General features: G+C 51.9%; 1 protein-coding gene across 5 annotated transcripts in view; it reads left to right on the forward strand.

Annotated features, from left to right (window-relative positions):
- Positions 1-18,923, forward strand: part of LOC135101374 (uncharacterized) — a 70,534-nt gene that overhangs the window by 5,095 nt on the left and 46,516 nt on the right. For 3 of the 5 annotated variants that reach the window (XM_064005272.1, XM_064005273.1, XM_064005274.1), the window contains exon 1: positions 6,725-9,634. The exons of 1 other annotated variant lie outside the window; for it this stretch is intronic. In XM_064005272.1, coding sequence (XP_063861342.1) covers positions 7,885-9,634 — 1,750 coding nt within the window. In that variant the 5' untranslated portion in view covers positions 6,725-7,884. Of the gene's footprint in view, positions 1-6,724; positions 9,635-18,923 lie in introns of those variants that run through there. One more of the 5 variants, XM_064005275.1, reaches the window with a different exon arrangement.

An 18,923-nucleotide genomic window follows, 5' to 3' on the forward strand; every position in this document is an offset into this window, starting at 1 on the left:
CTTTTTCTCTATTCTCTCTCTCTCTCTCTCTCTCTCTCTCTCTCTCTCTCTCTCTCTCTCTCTCTCTCTCTCTCTCTCTCTCTCTCTCTCTCTCTCTCTCTCTCTCTCTCATAATATTCTTAATTTCTTCCTGTTTCATTATTTCCTTTTTCTCCGCACATTCCTTCCATCCTTCCTTCCCGTCATTCATCCATTCTCTCATTCTTTCCTTCTTTCTTTCTCTCCATCTTATTTATATACATATTCATTCAAGTCTTTATTCTGTTACACGTATATACTCCTCGTAACTCATAATTCAGCTACAGTCAGTTACCATACAATACCATACAACTCATAATTCAGCTACAGTCAGTTACCATACATACAATGTATGTATGTATGTATGTATGTATGTGTATTACAAATATGCGATGCCTCTCACCTATCAGTCAACACCAGTCTTGCTCACCTGACCTTACCTTAAATAAAACACTAACTGGCCATATCCGCTTTGTCAGTATACTGAATCTCTCTCTCTCTCTCTCTCTCTCTCTCTCTCTCTCTCTCTCTCTCTCTCTCTCTCTCTCTCTCTCTCTCTCTCTCTCTCTCTCTCTCTCTCTCTCTCTCTCTCTCTCTCTCTCTCTCTCCACAGTTGAAGGGGTTTGCGAGAGTTTACATCAGTGGCTAAATATAGTGTGTTTACCCGGAGAGGCGACACACCACCACCACCACCACCACCACTCCCTCTCTCCTTCCCCCGCCTTCCCTCCATCCTTTATACCTCCGCCGGAAGTCACCAGGTACTGATGCCCAGGTGTTTACTTAACGTGGCCTGCACCTCTCTCTCTCTCTCTCTCTCTCTCTCTCTCTCTCTCTCTCTCTCTCTCTCTCTCTCTCTCTCTCTCTCTCTCTCTCTCTCTCTCTCTCTCTTCCTCTCTCTTCCTCTCTCTCTCTTTCCTCTCTCTCTTTCCTCTCTCTCTCTTTCTCTCTCTCTCTCTCTCTCTCTCTCTCTCTCTCTCTCTCTCTCTCTCTCTCTCTCTCTCTCTCTCTCTCTCTCTCTCTCTCTCTCTCTCCTCACCCATCTATCTCAGTCAGACAGACATACAGAGAGAGAGAGAGAGAGAGAGAGAGAGAGAGAGAGAGAGATTGTAGGAGTGCAGGGGGAGATAGGAAGGTTTTGGTGGATAAATCGCGAGAGAGAGAGAGAGAGAGAGAGAGAGAGAGAGAGAGAGAGAGAGAGAGAGAGAGAGAGAGAGAGAGAGAGAAAGAAAGGTGTATACCCGTAAGTCACTGAGGCTTTGAGTTGTGTGTGTGTGTGTGTGTGTGTGTGTGTGTGTGTGTGTGTGTGTGTGTGTGTGTGTGTGTGTGTGTGTGTGTGTGTAGCGGTGCTTCAGACACGGGGACTTTGGTATGTAGTAGTACTTAGGTAAGAAAACCTGGCTGAAAGGAGTGAGGAAGAGTAAGAGTGAGAGAGGGAGGGAGGGAGAGGAGGGACACGGTTAAGACGTCCACTTATCTAATTCAGAGTGGAGATGTTGCAGAATGTACTGAGGAGGAGGAGGAGAAGAAAGAGGCGGAGGAGGAGGAGGAAGAAGAGGAAAAGAACTAGAAGAAGAACAAGAGGAAGAGGAAGGAGAAGGAATAAGGGTGTGGCTTGCTTCTCGAGTGACTGCACATAAACTCCAGTACAACTTTTACATCTCCATCTGGTGTCCACTTTATACTCCCATACGTACTGGTGCCCTTAGCCAAGCGTCTGTAACTGAGCGTCCGTGTCTTTCTTGCATTGGCGCGACACCTATACTGATCTTCATTAGCATCTCCATTTCATCCATCACTGCGTCGATCATAACTAATTTAACCTAAGGGAGCAGATCTTGTTCCTTACGCCTCACTGTCTTCAAATGGGTGAGGTCAGTGTTTTATTTATTCAGAGGGTATGGGTGGACAGCTGCGCTCCTGCCTTGCCCACTCGCCACGTAGCAGCCTCCTGTGCGGCTCGTCAAGGGGTCTGGTTGGTGGTTTGTGTCGCGCCAGAGGCCAAGGAAGATCAACTTTAGGTCCCTGCTGGTGTCTAGAGTGAGGCCCTTCCTGGCGGCGTTTGCTGCCCGATGTGTTGTCTGACGCACCACGCAATGACCGCGCAGGGTGTTGTGCTGCACGTAAACACACACACACACACACACACACACACACACACACACACACATACACACACGGCAAATGTATGACAGTCCTCAGTGAATTGTTATATATTTGTCAAGGCATTCGCTTGTCACTGACCTACTTGTACTTGTGTTTGGTGCAGGAACATAAAACTTTATTTTACCTGTCCATCAAATGTGAAACTTATTTTGGGAGGTGTTGTTGTTGTTGTTGTTGTTGTTGTTGTTGTTGTTGTCGTTGTTGCTGTTGTTGTCGTTGTCGTTGTCGTTGTTGTTTTTGTTGTCGTTGTTGTTGTTTGTGTGTGTGTGTGTGTGTGTGTGTGTGTGTGTGTGTGTGTGTGTGTGTGTGTGTGTGTGTGTGTGTGTGTGTGTGTGTGTGTGTGTGTGTGTGTGTGTGTGTGTGTGTGTGTGTGTGTGCGTGCGCGTTTGTGTAGCCTCAAATTGTGTGATCTAGGTCAGTTTCTCATATGCATAAATAATTAAGTAAATGAATGAATGAATAAATAAATAAATAAACAAACAAACAAATTAATAGGGACTGGCACCTCATGTGAATTTTTTTTACAACTTTTGTTACCCTAAGCCGGTGACCCGCTGACATGAAAAATAAATAGTCCGCTTACAAAAAAATAAATAAATAAATAAAAATAAATATATAAATAAATAAATAAATAAGTAAAATAAATGAATAAATAAATAAATAAAATTAATAAATAAGCAAAACACTTATACTGTTTTAAGACCGAAACAGGAAGGCAGGCAACAGATAACCTCCTGAGTGTTGGTTTATCTTGAGGCAGGTGCCGCCAGTATGTGTTCCCGTCCCGTGTGTGTATGTGGGCAGCTGAGACTTTAAGAGTAAGAGAGCTGGGGGCAGGCAGCAGCAGGGGTGATGAGGGACACTGGCGGTAACCTGCTCCACCAGACATAGGCACAATGATAACCTTATATTTACCATCTTAGAGAGCAAGGCATTGAGTGTGCTGACAGAAAACAGATTCTTACAGCTTCCCTACAGGAATCTTGCTCGCCTTGGGAAAGTCATTAGTAAGTTGAGTTGGTTGTGATTGAAGCGTGAGGGTATCATGTGAACAGACCAATCCTGCGGCGCCTGGTGTGTGGTAGTAGACGGCACGGGGCGCTGCTCTCACACTCCTGCTCTCACTCTCTTGCTCCCACACTCTATCTCTCACATCCTAACGTTACGAGTACACACTCTACCTCACTCAAACTTTCACACTCTATGGGTCGTATTCGATAAAGCTTCGCTCTCTCTCACCACGACTATTTTCAAAGACCATAAAGATGATTAGCCTTGTTTTCAAATGTGTTTCTCCTGTTAATAATGTAGAAATTGTGTTTATCTGTCAGTAGAACCATGAAAATATCCCCCCCAAAAAAACTCTGTAAGATTAACTGGAGTTTTGAATGGTGGAGGTTCGGCGCAGAAGTGTTTCAGAATATGGTCCTCTCTCACACATCCTAGCGTTATACCCTCCACTTCACTCAAACTCTCACGCTCTATCTCTCATATCCTAACGTTACACCCTCTACCTCACTCAGACTCTTCCTCTCTTTCATTCTCTCACCCCCTTACACACAGGCATCCCAGCGTCCCGCCTTATCTATTGCAGCCTACTGATTGTAAGCCTCATCGTGCCATCACACGTAAGGAAGTGCCCTCTTCAAACACACCAAATGATGCTCTCCTCCTCCTCCTCCTCCTCCTCCTCCTCCTCCTCCTCCTCCTCCTCCTCCTCCTCCTCCTCCTCCTCCTGATTGTTGATGTTGTTTTGTTGTTGTTACTTTTCTTCTTCAGTAGTAAAAGTAGTAGTGGCAGCAGTAGCAGTACCAGCAGCTAGCATTTTCATCCCTGGGTGGCTTGGATTGAGGTGGGAAGGACAGGACAGAAGGGGAGAGAGAGAGAGAGAGAGAGAGAGAGAGAGAGAGAGAGAGAGAGAGAGAGAGAGAGAGAGAGAGAGAGTTCAGGGTCCGCGCAGATACTCGACACTTACTTCACTCTCCTGATACTGCGGCACCAAAGCACCATATGTGGCCCTGTTGCTGTCACTCGCTGTCTCACTCACTTCGGCGGCTTCGTGGGCTGGGAGGCGAAGGGACAGCGGTTAGGGATTAGCGGCGCCCCTTGAAGCAAACACATTGGAGGGGCGTGGGCGTTCAGGTCATGAGGTCTATTTTTTCGCATAGCGGAATGTGTGCTTGATTTATCTACTTTATTACCCCGCGTTGAAATGTGATTCCGGATGTAGCGACTGGAAATAACGAAGCAATAAATACACGGGAAATTCCTTTAGTCCGCCCAGGGATGAGTGAGTGGATGATTGAAGAGCGGGAGTGAGCGTGGCTACGAGGAGGTGGTGGTGGTTGCTGTGGAGGCAGGATGAATGTAGGCTGTGACCAAATGAGTGAAGAAGGTTGAGGTGTGGAAAGCTGCGCTGGAGATGGAGGTGTAGGCGGCGTGAGTGGAGTGAGCAGGGTGAGCAGGGGCGGGCGGGGCGGCTATTAATATGGTTGAGTGGTTAGGGTGAGGGAAAAGGGGAGAGGGGAGGCAACTTTCTTCAGGCGTAGGGATGTGCCGGGCGGGTGGAGGGTTGTGTTTTACCGTCTTTGTTTTCGGGGACGCGTGCCACACCTGCCAGCGTCTCCCGCCACACCTGAAGGCGGCGGCAGCCTTCCTGTCTGCACTGAGAGAAGTGCGAGCAGTCAAGCACTCCACTGGAGTTCACTTGCCTCCTCTGCAGCTTACGCCCTTGGCTGGGGACTGCGTACGCCCTCCTTCAGCACAGATAAGCCCCTGACGGTCCTAGTGGTGGCGGAGGAGGTAGATATGAGCTAAGTGCTAGATCTGGGGCGGGGCGAGTCGTTGAGTTATGACGCGGGGAGGCAAAGAAGGGGAGGAGAGGGAAGGGACTCATGTGTGTGTGGGTTTTGAGGCTGGCCACACCGGGCCCTGGACCTGCATGGCCAAAAGAAGCCTCGGCGCCAGATAAGCAAGACTTTGAGGGCCAAAGTAGGTGCAGAGCTTGAGTGTTTGAAGGGGAGGAAGAGAAGGATGACGAGGAGGAGGGGCAAGAAGAGAAGGAGGAGGAGGAGGAGGAGGAGGAGGAGGTTAGGGTTCTTAAGAGGGTGGCCGGTCAGTGACTGCTCCCCTTTCGCACATTCCTCGGCCTTGGTATTATATTTTTATGTGCCAGTGATCAGCAGGGCATCAGTCACCAGACACGTGCCCTCAGGGTGTGGGTGACTTGCACGGCTCGGGAGCAGAGGATGGAGGGAGGCTAGGTCGGGGTCACGCTGCTGAGGGCCACGTGCCTGTCCTCTTACCTCTCTCCCTCCTCAGGTTTCCATGCTAAGGGTTGTTGATTCTTACGGCGGAGTGGCCCGCGCCGGTAGTATCACTTGGCGGTTGACCATTGTCTGCTTCGTGGTGGTGATTCTCGTGGCGGTAACCATAACACAGGCACGGGGACAATAGGAAAACTACTGACAAGGGAGGCACTGTGAGGCAGCGAGCCAGGCACCCAGGCACCGTGCAGGCAGAGGTACCGCTGACCCTGACGCCCATTGAGTGGTGGGTACGCCTCACCACCTCACCCTCGGCTGGGCTGGCGGGCCTCACGACAGGTATCCATTGAGACATGTGCCCGGATGCTGCTGGACCTGCTGAGGGAGGAGCGAGGACCTGGCTGATGGAGGGCTCGGCGGGGAACAGCCTACATGTTGACCTTGGCTTGGGATTCACCCGGATTTCTGTGTAATTTGATACCGAAGCAGTTCTGACTACGGATGCCACATGCGGGATTTACTACAGCCGTCCCCATCCCCTCCCCGTCCCCTCGCCTCGCCGCCTGGTGCCGTGTTGTGATGTGTCGTGTGTCATGCGAGTGTGTACCCCGCGTCCCCGCCACACGATGCGCCGTGCTGATGAGTTTAAGAGCCTTTTTGATGCACCGATTCAGAAAGTCATAAAAATTTTTGCCTCATCGTTGTGAAATATGTGACGGGTGAGAGCGGTGAGCGAAGAAGGAAGGGAGGGGTGAGTGAGGGAGAGAGGGAGGGAGGGTGGGAGAGAGGAGGGAAAGATTTTTAACGTCTTTTCCATCGTGTTTCTTCCTGAGGGGCCTCGACTCTCCCCGTCCTCGCCTGCTGCCACTCGCTTGTGACAGACTTGAAGGGCGCGGTATTGTGTGCGACTGTCTGTGATCGTCATGACCGTGTGGGCGAGTGGAGTGAGACGCTTCAATGTGGGCGGCAAAGAACATTTTGTCTCATGAATGCCATCCTCGCCTCCCGCCCGGAATGCCTCGCGGGTCACATCCTCGTCTTGTGCTCAGCTGATGCAAGTTTTCCTTGTAATATATCTTGAACAATTTCTCAATGACTCTTTGTCAGTGCTTGTCATTTCCTTCTCCGTCAGAAGTTGGAGCTCGTAACCGTGTCATTTAGAGTGGAGGAATCACCAAGGATATGTTTAAATTGGTGTGTTTGATGGTGTAGTGGTGCAGGGCAGGACGGTGCGAGTGGTGGGTTGGGGTGGGGCGGGACGTGTGGATGATGGGGCGTCAGGCTTTAGGTGGGGAATCGGGACACGTGATCTGCAAGTAAGCAAATACTTCTATCATGGTGAAAGCTGACAACGACATGATGAACAGCCCAGCTCTGTAAATACCAATAAGGGAAAATGAATGGCACTAATTGCATCCCGCAGTTCCCCTTCCTTTGGTCCCGAGAGACGGACACGGCGCTGCCTCGCCGCCGCCTCGCCGCCGCCTCGCCTCGCTTCTCGCTGTCCCGCCTCGAAAATTTAACACTTTAGTTTCTTCTTCCTATTGAATGTCACAATAAAAACTTTTACTAACATCACTAATTCATTGTACTAATTAAAATAGTATTAGTTCCCTCATCTCCCGGCGTTAAATTTAATAGGTAAATCTTGCCTCGAAAGTGTTTATGAAAGGGGAAGTTGTGTCGTAAAAATACACTCGTAAAGAAATTTAGGAAGGGGGAGGAGAGGAAATGTGAGGAATGCGAGAGCCCCGTGGGTTTGAGGCGGGTCCCAGACGAGCGTCCCTGGGAGGGGTGACAGGGAAAGGTGAGGCTTGCCCAGGCAGTGACAGCTGCCACCGCACCCTTCACTGACGGACGGATGTGCCGGCAGGCCTGCCAATAACAGCTCCGGCAGCAAAACTCGACGGGGAGCCAAAGGAGGACATTATTGGTGTAGTGAGACTGCCTGTGTGTCGGGGCGCTGCGAGGGGAGAGGCTGGAGGCTGGCGCACCATCGCTGGCCCCGCCCTCGTGCAGCTGTGAGGGACCTCGCCTCCCTACAGGTGATCGCTAATATAAAGGCGCGGGCGTCATAATGAAACTTATTTTTGGAAAGGTGGGTGGCAAGGGCGGTTTTGTGGGCGTGGTGCGGATTTCTTGCCTTATTTCAGTTGCTGAGTACAGTTGCAGTGAGGGGTGCGGCGAGGGTGAGTGAGTGGTGGGCTGGTGGGCTGGTGGGAGGCAGTGATGGAGCCTGGCTGCCCCGCGGCTCCTCCCCTCGGGCACCAGTCAGTCCCGGGGTAACGAGTGCACCGCGCGCCGTGCCGCCGCCTCCTGACTCTAGTGATGGTGATATTTCAGATATTTGTATTTAAGAAGTAATAACGACGCCGCCCATGTTGTGAGGGCACCCGGCCCGGCAGGGGAGACGGGCGAACAGAGGCGAGGCAGTATGCATGACCACATCCTTGGGGTGGGTCAGCCTCACGGGACGCCCCCTCAGTCCCCTCGCCAGGAACGCACTGAAGGGGACGTGACGCGCAGCGATTCCTATTGCCTGGCAAGGGGAGGCAAGGTGGTGTCATCGCGCCCTTGGGCCGCCAACGGAATCCGCGCACTCAACATGCGTGCCGCGGAGAGAGGAAAGAATGTGACGGATGGCCAGCACCCTCCGTCACTCGCCTCAGAGATGTCTTCGTCAGACTCGGAAAGTGACTCTGGCTCTGGTGATTCGGAGGAAACTTCCGAAGATGAATACGAGACGAGTAGTGGGAGACCCGTTCAGGGCCGCTCCCCCTGCACCATTCCTGAAGAGGAGGATGATGCTCCACACCTTGACACTGCTTGCCCCAGTGAAGGATCTGGACAGGCCGTTGGGGCTTGTGGCACTAGGGGCAATTCTGTAAGTGACGGCCACCTGCGGCCTGGTTCAGTGAATACCAGGAAACCAAAGATACCAGACGTTGCTGACCAGGCTGAAATAAATCCTTTAAGAACCTTCGGTAGTGATTGTGATCCTGGTGAAAATATTGAGGAGGAGGTGGAAGAGGAGGAAGAGGAGGAAGAGGAGGAGGAGGAGGAAGACGAGGAGGAGGACGACGACGACGACGAGGAGGAGGAAGGAGAGGAAGAGGAAGAGGAAGAGGATAGCGAAAGCGAGGAGACGGAAAGCACAGTGCGGGCTAAACCTGATGGAGCCAGTGCACACACAGAGGTTGAGGGCAGAGCGGCACCTGCACGTGAGGAGGAAGACCACAACGACACGCTGAGCACGCTGAGTGGAGACCTCAGCTTTGACGACCAAGAGGCGTCCCCACCTCGCGACCTTGAGAAGGCGGGCTGTTCGGTCTCTACACCGGATTCCCGCAGGCCGCCGAGCCCCGCCAGCTTCTCAGGTGCGGCTTCCCTTGCCGCTGGGCATGACGGGCACCCCGGTGTTGAAGAGCGTGTGGGAGGAAGAGTGGCTCCAGACGGCGAACGCAGCACTCCGCAGCGGGAAGGCGTGCGTGCCGGAGTGTTCTGTATAAGTGGCTACCCAAGACCAAACCAGAGAAATGTCCACACTGTCAATGAAGCCTCTCACCCCGGGCATCGCCCCGACTCGAGCCCCTCCCACCACGACTCGTCTATTTTAGACATTAAGGAAGCAGAGGACGCAGAGCGAGGGGTGGAACACTACAGGGGAGCAATGGAGTCCATGCTCGCAGATTATAGCTGGGACAACCTCTCTTCTGCGTCAGACCATGATGGCAGCCTCCAGCGCTCGTCCTTCTCCAAGACACACTCCGATGCTCGCACTTACGGAACGCCGCCACGAGAAGCTTGGCTTCCTCCCTCACGCAAGGCAACACCACCCACGTCGAGAAGCATCGACTCCAGCCGGCGGTCATCGGGCGGCCACTACCAGAACGTGGAGAGCTCGGGTCAGCCCAGGCACCGAGGCAGCCCAAGCTCTGCCACCGCAGACTACGCGCGAGGGACCAGCCCTGCCTTGGGGTTCAGCGCGGCGCCACCCCATGATCCCTCTCAAATGTCCATCAGCGAACAGCACCGTGCACTACATGACCAACACATGAGGTCTGAGGCGCGCCGGCGGTACAGTTCATCGCCGCAGCCACAGCCTCGACATAGAGCCCAGCAGGACAGTAGGCGACCTCACAGCAGCGCCTACGACGATGTCAGCAGCACCGCCAGCGGCACAAGTAATGCACATATCTAAGTTATCGTTATAAGGCTTTAGTGTGCTCGTTAGCCTGTCAGGAGGTGGTTAGCGCCTCATAGCCTTGGCAGGACCACCTGCTTGTCACATAAAGCTCCTAGCATACCATGTAATAGAGGTACTTTATAGGCTACAGGGTAGTTTTACGAGGTTGGATAATCTGTACTAAATGCTAAATGGTTATTGGCACACACCTGACAGTTGCGCGCACCTGGCACACGGGAGGAAGTCAGCGCCGCGTGGAAATAGTTGTGTGCGTGACGCGTGAGTGGATATCCGTAGTCAAACAAAACTGCAAACAACGGTGTTCTGAAACTATTTAGAGAGAGAGAGAGAGAGAGAGAGAGAGAGAGAGAGAGAGAGAGAGAGAGAGAGAGAGAGACGGTGGCTCATGGAATTTCTACTACCTACGTATGAACTCTTGCTTCTGCTGTTCTACTATTACTACTACTACTACCACTACTACTACTACTACTACTACTACTACTACACCGTGTATATATTACTTGTGTGTGTGTGTGTGTGTGTGTGTGTGTGTGTGTGTGTGTGTGTGTGTGTGTGTGTGTGTGTGTGTGTGTGTGTGTGTTTGTGCATGCGCGCCCGCGATCGCGCCCTTAAGGGGTTGGCGTTGCTGTGAAATCCATTCCGGTCCTAACCCAACACACACACACACACACACACACACACACACACACACACACACACACGGCCTGCAGCGGCTCACACGAGGACATTGGCTGCTGGGGAGGGGGAGGGGACTGGCGGCGGGCGGGAGGGAACGTCGGGTCGTTAATAGTAGTAGTGGCGGTTCATCCTATTGATACGCGACGGGTCCAGCACTTCAGATGACAGACGCGACCCTGGCCGCTCTTGGTGGGAAGGAGGGAGGGGGCGCAGCGTGAAGACATCCATAGCTGTGAGATTCCTGTTCCGGGGGAGGTATCGTTAACCCTGTCGTGGTGATCCGGAAATGGTTTCAGGGGTGGAGGGAGCGCGCGAGTAAATCCCCGGTCTGGTGTGAGAATGCGAGGAGTGTGCGCGGGCCGGGCGGGGCGCGAGGCAGTGCCGCGTCGGGGCCAGTGCCAGGCGGGCCAGCCGGGTGTCGCGCTCCTTCCGTGCCGCGCTGTGAGGTGCTCCACGGACTCTGCTTCTACGACACACTTCACTTGCACACTAACGAACCAGCCGTGATGAGCACCTTGTGACCCACACCCCAGGATAGCCGTGCCGGGCCTGGCGAGCAGGGCGGTCGGCGAGGAGAGGTGGCGGTGCAGTAGCCAAATGACAGGAGCTGCGGGACGGTGAGGGGCTCCTGTGGGCGAGTGGCGCGGCGGTGCACGTGCTGAAATGTGCTGACTGTGTTGCTTGTTGCTTCCACTACTGATACTGACACTCAAATCCACACCCACGCACACACACACACACACACACACACACACACACACACACACACACACACACACACACACACACACACACACACACACTTAAAGCAAACAAACAAACAAGAAATCCCCTCACTCACTAATTAAAGCACACACACACACACACACACACACACACACACACACACACACACACACACACACACACACACACACACACACACACACACACACACACACACACACAAGAGCAAACAAACAAAGTGCAGTAGATTGGCCAATTAATTTCCTGCATGCGCAGCAGTACAATTATGTGTCAGCATATGTGTTACTAAGGAGGGGGCGTGACACTACACCACCTTCACCATCACCTACCAATAGTTATCGGAAAACAATAGCACGTAAGTTAATTGACAAACACTCCAATCGCGGTAGTTTCCGGCGTACCAAGGAATATTATCGGGTTGGGGTTCGTTACGGTTCGTCCTATTAGCGGAGGTGTGACGGTGGGGTTACGTGCGGCCCAGGTGAGGAGCGGCGGAGAGCGGCCTTCCCCTGGAGCGGACCATTCAGTCGCGGCGCGGACGAGCGAGCGCCCTACGCTAGGACTCTAATCCACCGTCGCCTCAGTCATGAATGGTGAGGACACCACGACCGCCGCGGGCACTGTGCTGTACGCGGAGGAGAACGGAACGGCCAGTGATGACGGGGCCCTCTCCGCCGAGCTGCCCGTGAGTGACCTAGCCTACCCCATCGATCAGGGCCCCGTTCGTAGTGCGTTTACTCGTACCAGGAGCGCCTTTGCCTTCCCCGGGCGTGTGTGTCACAGTGATGACAGTGAAGTGCGTCGCCTGTACCAGCATGAGCAAACCGGGGGCTTCAGGAGGATATATCACAGCCTCAGCGACCACGGCCTCTACCCCTACCTCTCTGGCCTCGGCCTGTCCACCGTGCCGTCCAGCGAGCCAGGTGAGGCCGACTGCCTCTGCCAGCTCGGCCCTTCACCCTAGTTATCACGACACGCACGCTAGTCTTTCTGCATCTAGTCTCAGCCCAAATCCTATTTTTGTCTACAATTTTTTCGTTAGTACCGGATTACACTGATTTATTAGTTCTAGGTCATCCCTCACCCTAGTGCTAGCAGCTCCCGTTACTAGTTTCCCTTATGATCTTCACCCTGGTGTTGTTTTTCGTCTTTACTAGAGTGAGTGTTGCCCAGTTCACCATACCAATGCCAGTTCAGCCCTTTTACTAGTGCCAGGTCATCCTCCCCCCTACTTCAGCGTCAGCCTGTTTTCTTAGTATCAGCACGGTCATTACCTTATAGTGTCAGTTCAACCACTCCTGGTGTCAGTGGTGTTATTTCTTAGCGTCAGCTCGTCCTTTCTATTCCCCTCTTAGTGTCAGCAGTTAAACTTTCACAATGATAAGCAAATGTTCCCAGTTTCAGCTCGGCCCTCCCCGTGGCGTCAGTCCTCGCTAGTGTCAGCTGGTCCCAACACTAACCTCAACAGTCATCCCAGTGTCAGGTCGGTTCCTTCCCCTTGTTAGCGTCAGCCTTATCTTGGCACCACCCGTCATCCTCGCAGTGGCAGCTCAGACCCCTAGCATCATGTAGCCTCCGAGGAATCTCATTTGTAAGTCAGGTCATTACCATGGCGTCACTTCCTCCTGGCACGTCGCGTCTGACAGTGACGAGGGATGCTTACCTGTTTATATGAGCGCTTCCGGCCACTCGGAGGAAGAGGAAGAAGAGGAAGGAGGAGAAGGAGGAGGGTGAATGAAGGCGTGGCTCGGAAGAGTAAAGGTACTGCCAAGAGAGTACAGTCACAAGTGTTACTACTATATTTACCCCTCAGGTTCAGTGTGACGCATCGTTCTGGTCATCATTTCTCAATCGGGTGTCGACTATTGGCAGCGAGAGTCTCTTAGTGTCAAGCAGCAACCCTTTCTTCCTCCCTCCCTGGATACCCTCTCTGTCTCTTTTCTCACGTGAGTGCATGATGCTCTTGGGGTTGTCACTCATCTAGCTGGGCGCACCATCTTGCCTCCCTTTCCTCCCTTTCCTCCCGTTCCTCTTTCTTCCTTCCGTCTTATAGTTATCTGAGCACCACGTCTCACCCTCTCCTCTCTTCTCACACTAATGACTGGGTTGTGTACGAGCAGCTTCCTCCTCGCCGTCTTGCATAATGCTCTCTCTCTCTCTCTCTCTCTCTCTCTCTCTCTCTCTCTCTCTCTCTCTCTCTCTCTCTCTCTCTCTCTCTCTCTCTCTCTCTCTCTCTCTCTCTCTCTCTCTCTCTCTCTCTCTCTCTCTCTCTCTCTCTCTCTCTCTCTCTCTCTCTCTCTGCGTTCCACTTTGCAACACGTCTCACTCCTTGTCTTATAAAAAATGCCTTGGTTGTTCCTGTGTGCCCCTCGCCGCCTCGCCCTGCCCTGTGGCCTCCCCAGGTTCAGGCACGCGCGGAAGGCTACCTCACTCCCTCACACCCCTCCCGTAGACTCCCTCCTCGGCAGTACGTGTCTCGCTAGGGCTGCGCGCCTCATGAACTACATAATCCAGACCAGAAAATGAGATGCAACTGGAAACAAAAATACTGAGGTTCTTCGTAAGAGTTTTCTTTCCTTCTCTGGCCGTGTTAATTTCAGCAGATTTACCAGGAAAGAAAACCTGGAAATGGAAAATGTAAATGAAATGAACGTCCACCTCGTAATCTGCTGTGAATCATTCCTCTCGCAGCGCTCCTCCTCCTCCTCCTCCCCCCCTCCTTGTCTGACCAAGAGCAGTGAGTGAGCACTTGCGTCAAACACTCCTTGCTGCCTGCAACACTGCTCCGAGCCTTGTTAACACGCTTTGAACCTTGCTTTTGTAGCCAGCACAAGCCCCTGACCCGCGCAACAGCCCTGCTTCAGGCACGGCTCACCAGACAAAGGAAACTCTTTCTTGTCTTTCTGTGAGTGGAAGCAACACACATAAAGGCCGAGATAAATGTCGGGAGCATCGCTTCAGGGAATGCCGGGAGATCCAAGCACAATCCACTGATCTGCTGCCTGGCATGAGATGAACGGGGCGGCGCGCAATCCTCCCAATGAGCTACTTTATGGTCCGTGACACTGATGCTCGCTTGATTTTATTCCGCTGCTTGCATTATTTTATTCCACCCTCACTGCGTTGTTTTAAGGGATTTCAAAGTTTATGCTGCCACCTCGCCTCACGCTGCAGTGCACTAATGCCTTGGTCAGTGACACGCTGTGCTGCTGCTGCTGCTGCCGCTGCTGCTGCTGCTGCGTTGTGTGCTGTGACCTGGTCCTGCCTGCACTCATCTGTATTTTGCGTCATCAGGTGTTGGCGTGTTGTTCTGCTTACTGAAATGTTCCGCTGCAGTGCTTTTTTGTTGAGTAATGTTGATAACCGTAGATTATGATAGTGTGTGTGTGTGTGTGTGTGTATGTGTGTGTGTGTGTGGTTAGGTTGTGTGGCCATTCAGAAAGTGTGCAATATACGTAACTGACAGGCGTCGTGGCGAGAGTAAAGACTGACTGATGGACTGAACTAAGGTACTCCAACACACACACACACACACACACACACACACACACACACACACACACACACACACACACACACACACACACACACACACACACACACACACACACACACAGAACCTTCTCGTATAGAAGTCACTGACTTTGGCACATGAAATGGAGATGACATAGGGGAGAGAGAGAAAGAACGAAAGAAGTGATAGGCAGTACTGGCGGGATGTGCCGTGTATCCTCGTCCCCTGTGTTCCCGCCGTCCCCTGCTGCCCATCACTCACCTATGCTGCCCTGGCTAGCCTCTGTGTGTCCGCCGTGCCTCCCATCCCTTGTCTGGCAGCAGGTTACAGTCAGCCATCACCAACACTGCCTCTACCACTACACTAATGACAACTATAGTGCCGCCGCCACCATTACAATGACTGCTCTTGCACTGTCATCACTACCACTAGAATAACCACTTTAACACCATCACCACCACCATAACTACCACTAGCACTACTACTATCACCACCATCACTAGAATAATTACTATGGCACCACCACTACCACCACCAGCAGTACCTCAACCAGTCCTCCTCGTCACGTCACCATCAGCCTGAGTCACCGACCATCAACAAAGGCATCACCCACTTGATCAGTGCTAAAACTCATGTTACCACCACCACCACCACCACCACCACCACTAGCTCCTCCTCAGGCCGCCACTTTCGCGTCTCATCGCATCCCTCACCCCTGCCGTCAGCACACACACACACACACACACACACACACACACACACACACACACACACACACACACACACACACACACACACACACACACACACACCGGCCTCCTTCATTTCCTCCAGCAGTTATCTCTCAACATTGTTACCACATTTGCCATCCAGCCCTTCCTTCTTTCCTCTCTCTCTCTCTCTCTCTCTCTCTCTCTCTCTCTCTCTCTCTCTCTCTCTCTCTCTCTCTCTTTTCTTTCCACGTAATCACATCTTACATCCTCGTCGCCCCCACCATCCGCTTCCCCCTTCCCCCTTTCCCTCCGCCATGTCCTTCCCCTTCCCTTTCCCCCTTGCCCTGGCTGGCTGCTGGGGACGGGCGGCTGCGGGCAGGAAGTGTTAAAGTGGTGTGGCAGAGTAGCCAGAGAGAGAGAGAGAGAGAGAGAGAGAGAGAGAGAGAGAGAGAGAGAGAGTGGTGGTGGTGGTAGTGTCGCTGGGAGGTGTCGAGAGAACACTGGTATAAAGATTTTGTTGGTGGCGGTGACCGTACCCGCCCAGCCTCCACCAGCGATGGGGCAACAGGGGAGGGGTGCCGGGCTGAGGGAGGGCTGAAGGAGGAGCAGGAGCAAGAGGAGAGCCGGAGGAGGGATCCACAAGGGGTCGGTGCTCCCGTCTGGTGCTCGCTGTGACCTTGGCCCACTATTGATTCACGTTTCCCCGCTCCTGGCTGCTCCTCATTACTCCCGCTGACCTCCCGCCCATTCATGAGGACGAGGGTGCGGGTGGTGGGACCTGGGGGCAGCTGAATCACGCTCAGGCCTTCACGGATGCATCTGCCGCAGCGGTAAACTTTTTATACTCAGCCACATAATGCTGAGGATAAATATGAACGGAAATGGTTTAGTATGAAAAAATGCGTGAAGCAGTAAAGGAATATAGGCGGAATGTTTAGGGTAAGGAAAAGAATTACTTGCAAGAAAGGAAGACATCAGCTGTAAGAATGGTAGGCGTTTTATACTCAACCACCTAATGCTAAAGGTAAATATGAACCGAAATTCTTTAGCTTGAAAAATGTGAGAAGTAATTAAAGGATATGAGTAAAATGTTTACGCTAAAGAAAAAAAAAAAAACTTGTTAGAGAGGAAGAGTAACAGCTGATTAATCTTTATAGCCGGCTGTAGGAATGGATTTTAGTTAACCGTGGTGAACGTCGCTTTATACTCGTACATCGCCTCGCTCGGGACAGGAGAGCTATATAAAGGAGCAGAATAAGCCGCCGCCTCGTGACACCACCGCCCGCCTTGCACTCCCACTGTGACGTAATTAAAACTCGCTCTGAAGACTCCTTACACAGGCAACCATCCGTCACACACACACAAACACACACACACACACACACACACACACACACACACACACACACACACACACACACACACACACACACACACACACACACACACACACACACACACACACACACACACACACACACACACCTATTCTTCTTGACCAGAGAAGCGGCAACCACGGAGATTTGAGCAGGTATAACAAGAACGCATTTAGTAACGTATACCAGGAACCAAAAACGCATTAGTAGTAGTAGTAGTAGTAGTAGTAGTAGTAGTAGTAGTAGGAAGAAAGTCAATCAAGAACCAGGAGACCCAACAATGAAGGAGTAACCGAAACGATCCCTTGTCCCATCCCGTCCGGTACCGTCCCGTCTCAATCCCGTCCCGTCCCGTCCCGTCCCGTCCCAGTGACCCGCGCACCTCTCTTCCCCCGTGCGATCCCTGCAAGCGGATTTAGCACCAGTGGTTCGTTTTAGCAGGGAAACCGTGCGTGAGGAGGACGTGCAAGGGGAGGCGAGTGTACGTAGGCGTGCGGTGGTGGTGGTGGTGGTGGTAGTGGTAGTTGTAATAGTGGTGAGGATGAGCCTTGCTGTGCGTTCCTGTGTTTTGCTGAGGTTTGCTGTGGGGTTGAGTGGGGCTTGCCGGGTTAAGGTCCTGGAGTTGATATGGGTTTTGTAGGGTTGATGTTGATTACTGGGGGTTTTCTGGAGGTTGTCACGGGGTTATTGTGGTTTGTCGTTCTTTCCTGGGGGTTTCTGTGGGGTTACAGGAGGTTATTGCGAATTGCTGGGGTTTCCTGGGTTTGCTGGGGCTGTTGCTCGTTCTGTGGATTAATATAAAGTGGCGTATAATGAAGGATTTCCGTCTTTGCTGTAGTATGTTGGTAGGGAATGAATGTAACGTACCTAGGTAATGCTGGTGCTGGTGTGGCTGTGTGTATGGATCTTTATTTCTCTCTCTCTCTCTCTCTCTCTCTCTCTCTCTCTCTCTCTCTCTCTCTCTCTCTCTCTCTCTCTCTCTCTGATGCAGGAAATGTAGTGGAAAGTCTCCGTTTTTAGTTAGTTTGTGTGTTTGTTTGTGTTCCTGTTTGCGTGTGGTGGTGGTGGTGGTGGTGGTAAACTTGTTGGCGCCTGACGGTTTTTACTATTATTATTATTATTATTATTTTACTTTTCAAGGTTACAAAAGTGGAAATGTTGGGAATGTTTGATAAGGTTGTGGTCGCTTGGCGTTTGGTTGTTTGTTTCCATAAAGGGTTGATTTTGGTGTGTGTGTGTGTGTGTGTGTGTGTGTGTGTGTGTGTGTGTGTGTGTGTGACAAGAATCATACGAGTTCAAGCACACACACACACACACACACACACACACACACACACACACACACACACACACACACACACACACACACACATACACACACACACACACACACACACACAATCGCAACTAAATCTCGCTTTTCTATCTCAAATAATACTTTTAAATTCATATTATTTGATCTTGAAAAAGAGAGATTCAGTTGTGATAAGTGTGTGTGTGTGCGTGCGTGCGTGCGTGCATGCGCGCGCGCGCGCGTGTGTGTGTAAATTTTACCTGTTTTAATAATATATCTTACAGCATCATTGATTTGACTCACACCCACCCACACACACACACACACACACACACACACACACACACACACACACACACACACACACACACACACACACACACACACACACACACACACGCCACACCACACCACACCACACCACACCACACCACACCACACCCCACCCTATCCCACCCCACCATACCCCACCAACATCTACAATCAGGAAGGTATAAAATAACATCTTGAGAGCCCCTGGTTATTGCGTTCATGAAGTGGGTGGCTGGTGGTCTCCGTCCCAGTCTGAGGGAGGAGGAGGAAGAAGGGGGGGGAGTAAGACTGGTAAGACTCGTAAGTTACATGCCTTTAAGTGCCTTGGTCTGATGGATATTGCTGGAGTAGTAGTAGTAGTAGTAGTAGTAGTAGGAGGAGGAGGAGGAGGAGGAGGAGGAGGGAGGAGGAGGAGGAGGAGGAGGTAGTGATGGTAGTGGTGGTTCATGCAGTGACGTGATTTGGTAGTAAGAGAAGAGGAAGTGAGGTGGTGGAGAAGGAGGAGGAGGAGGGAATGATTCGTGTCTGCAGCACCTCCTCTCTTTCTCTCTCAGTAAGTGTCACTCAGTAATTGGAGACTTGCTAAGAAAGATTGTGAGTGAATGAGTTGCTGAGGGCGAGTGTGAGTGTGT

The sequence above is a fragment of the Scylla paramamosain genome, chromosome 6, assembly GCF_035594125.1.
Source record: "Scylla paramamosain isolate STU-SP2022 chromosome 6, ASM3559412v1, whole genome shotgun sequence".
In the NCBI taxonomy this organism is placed as follows: Eukaryota; Metazoa; Arthropoda; class Malacostraca; order Decapoda; family Portunidae; genus Scylla; species Scylla paramamosain.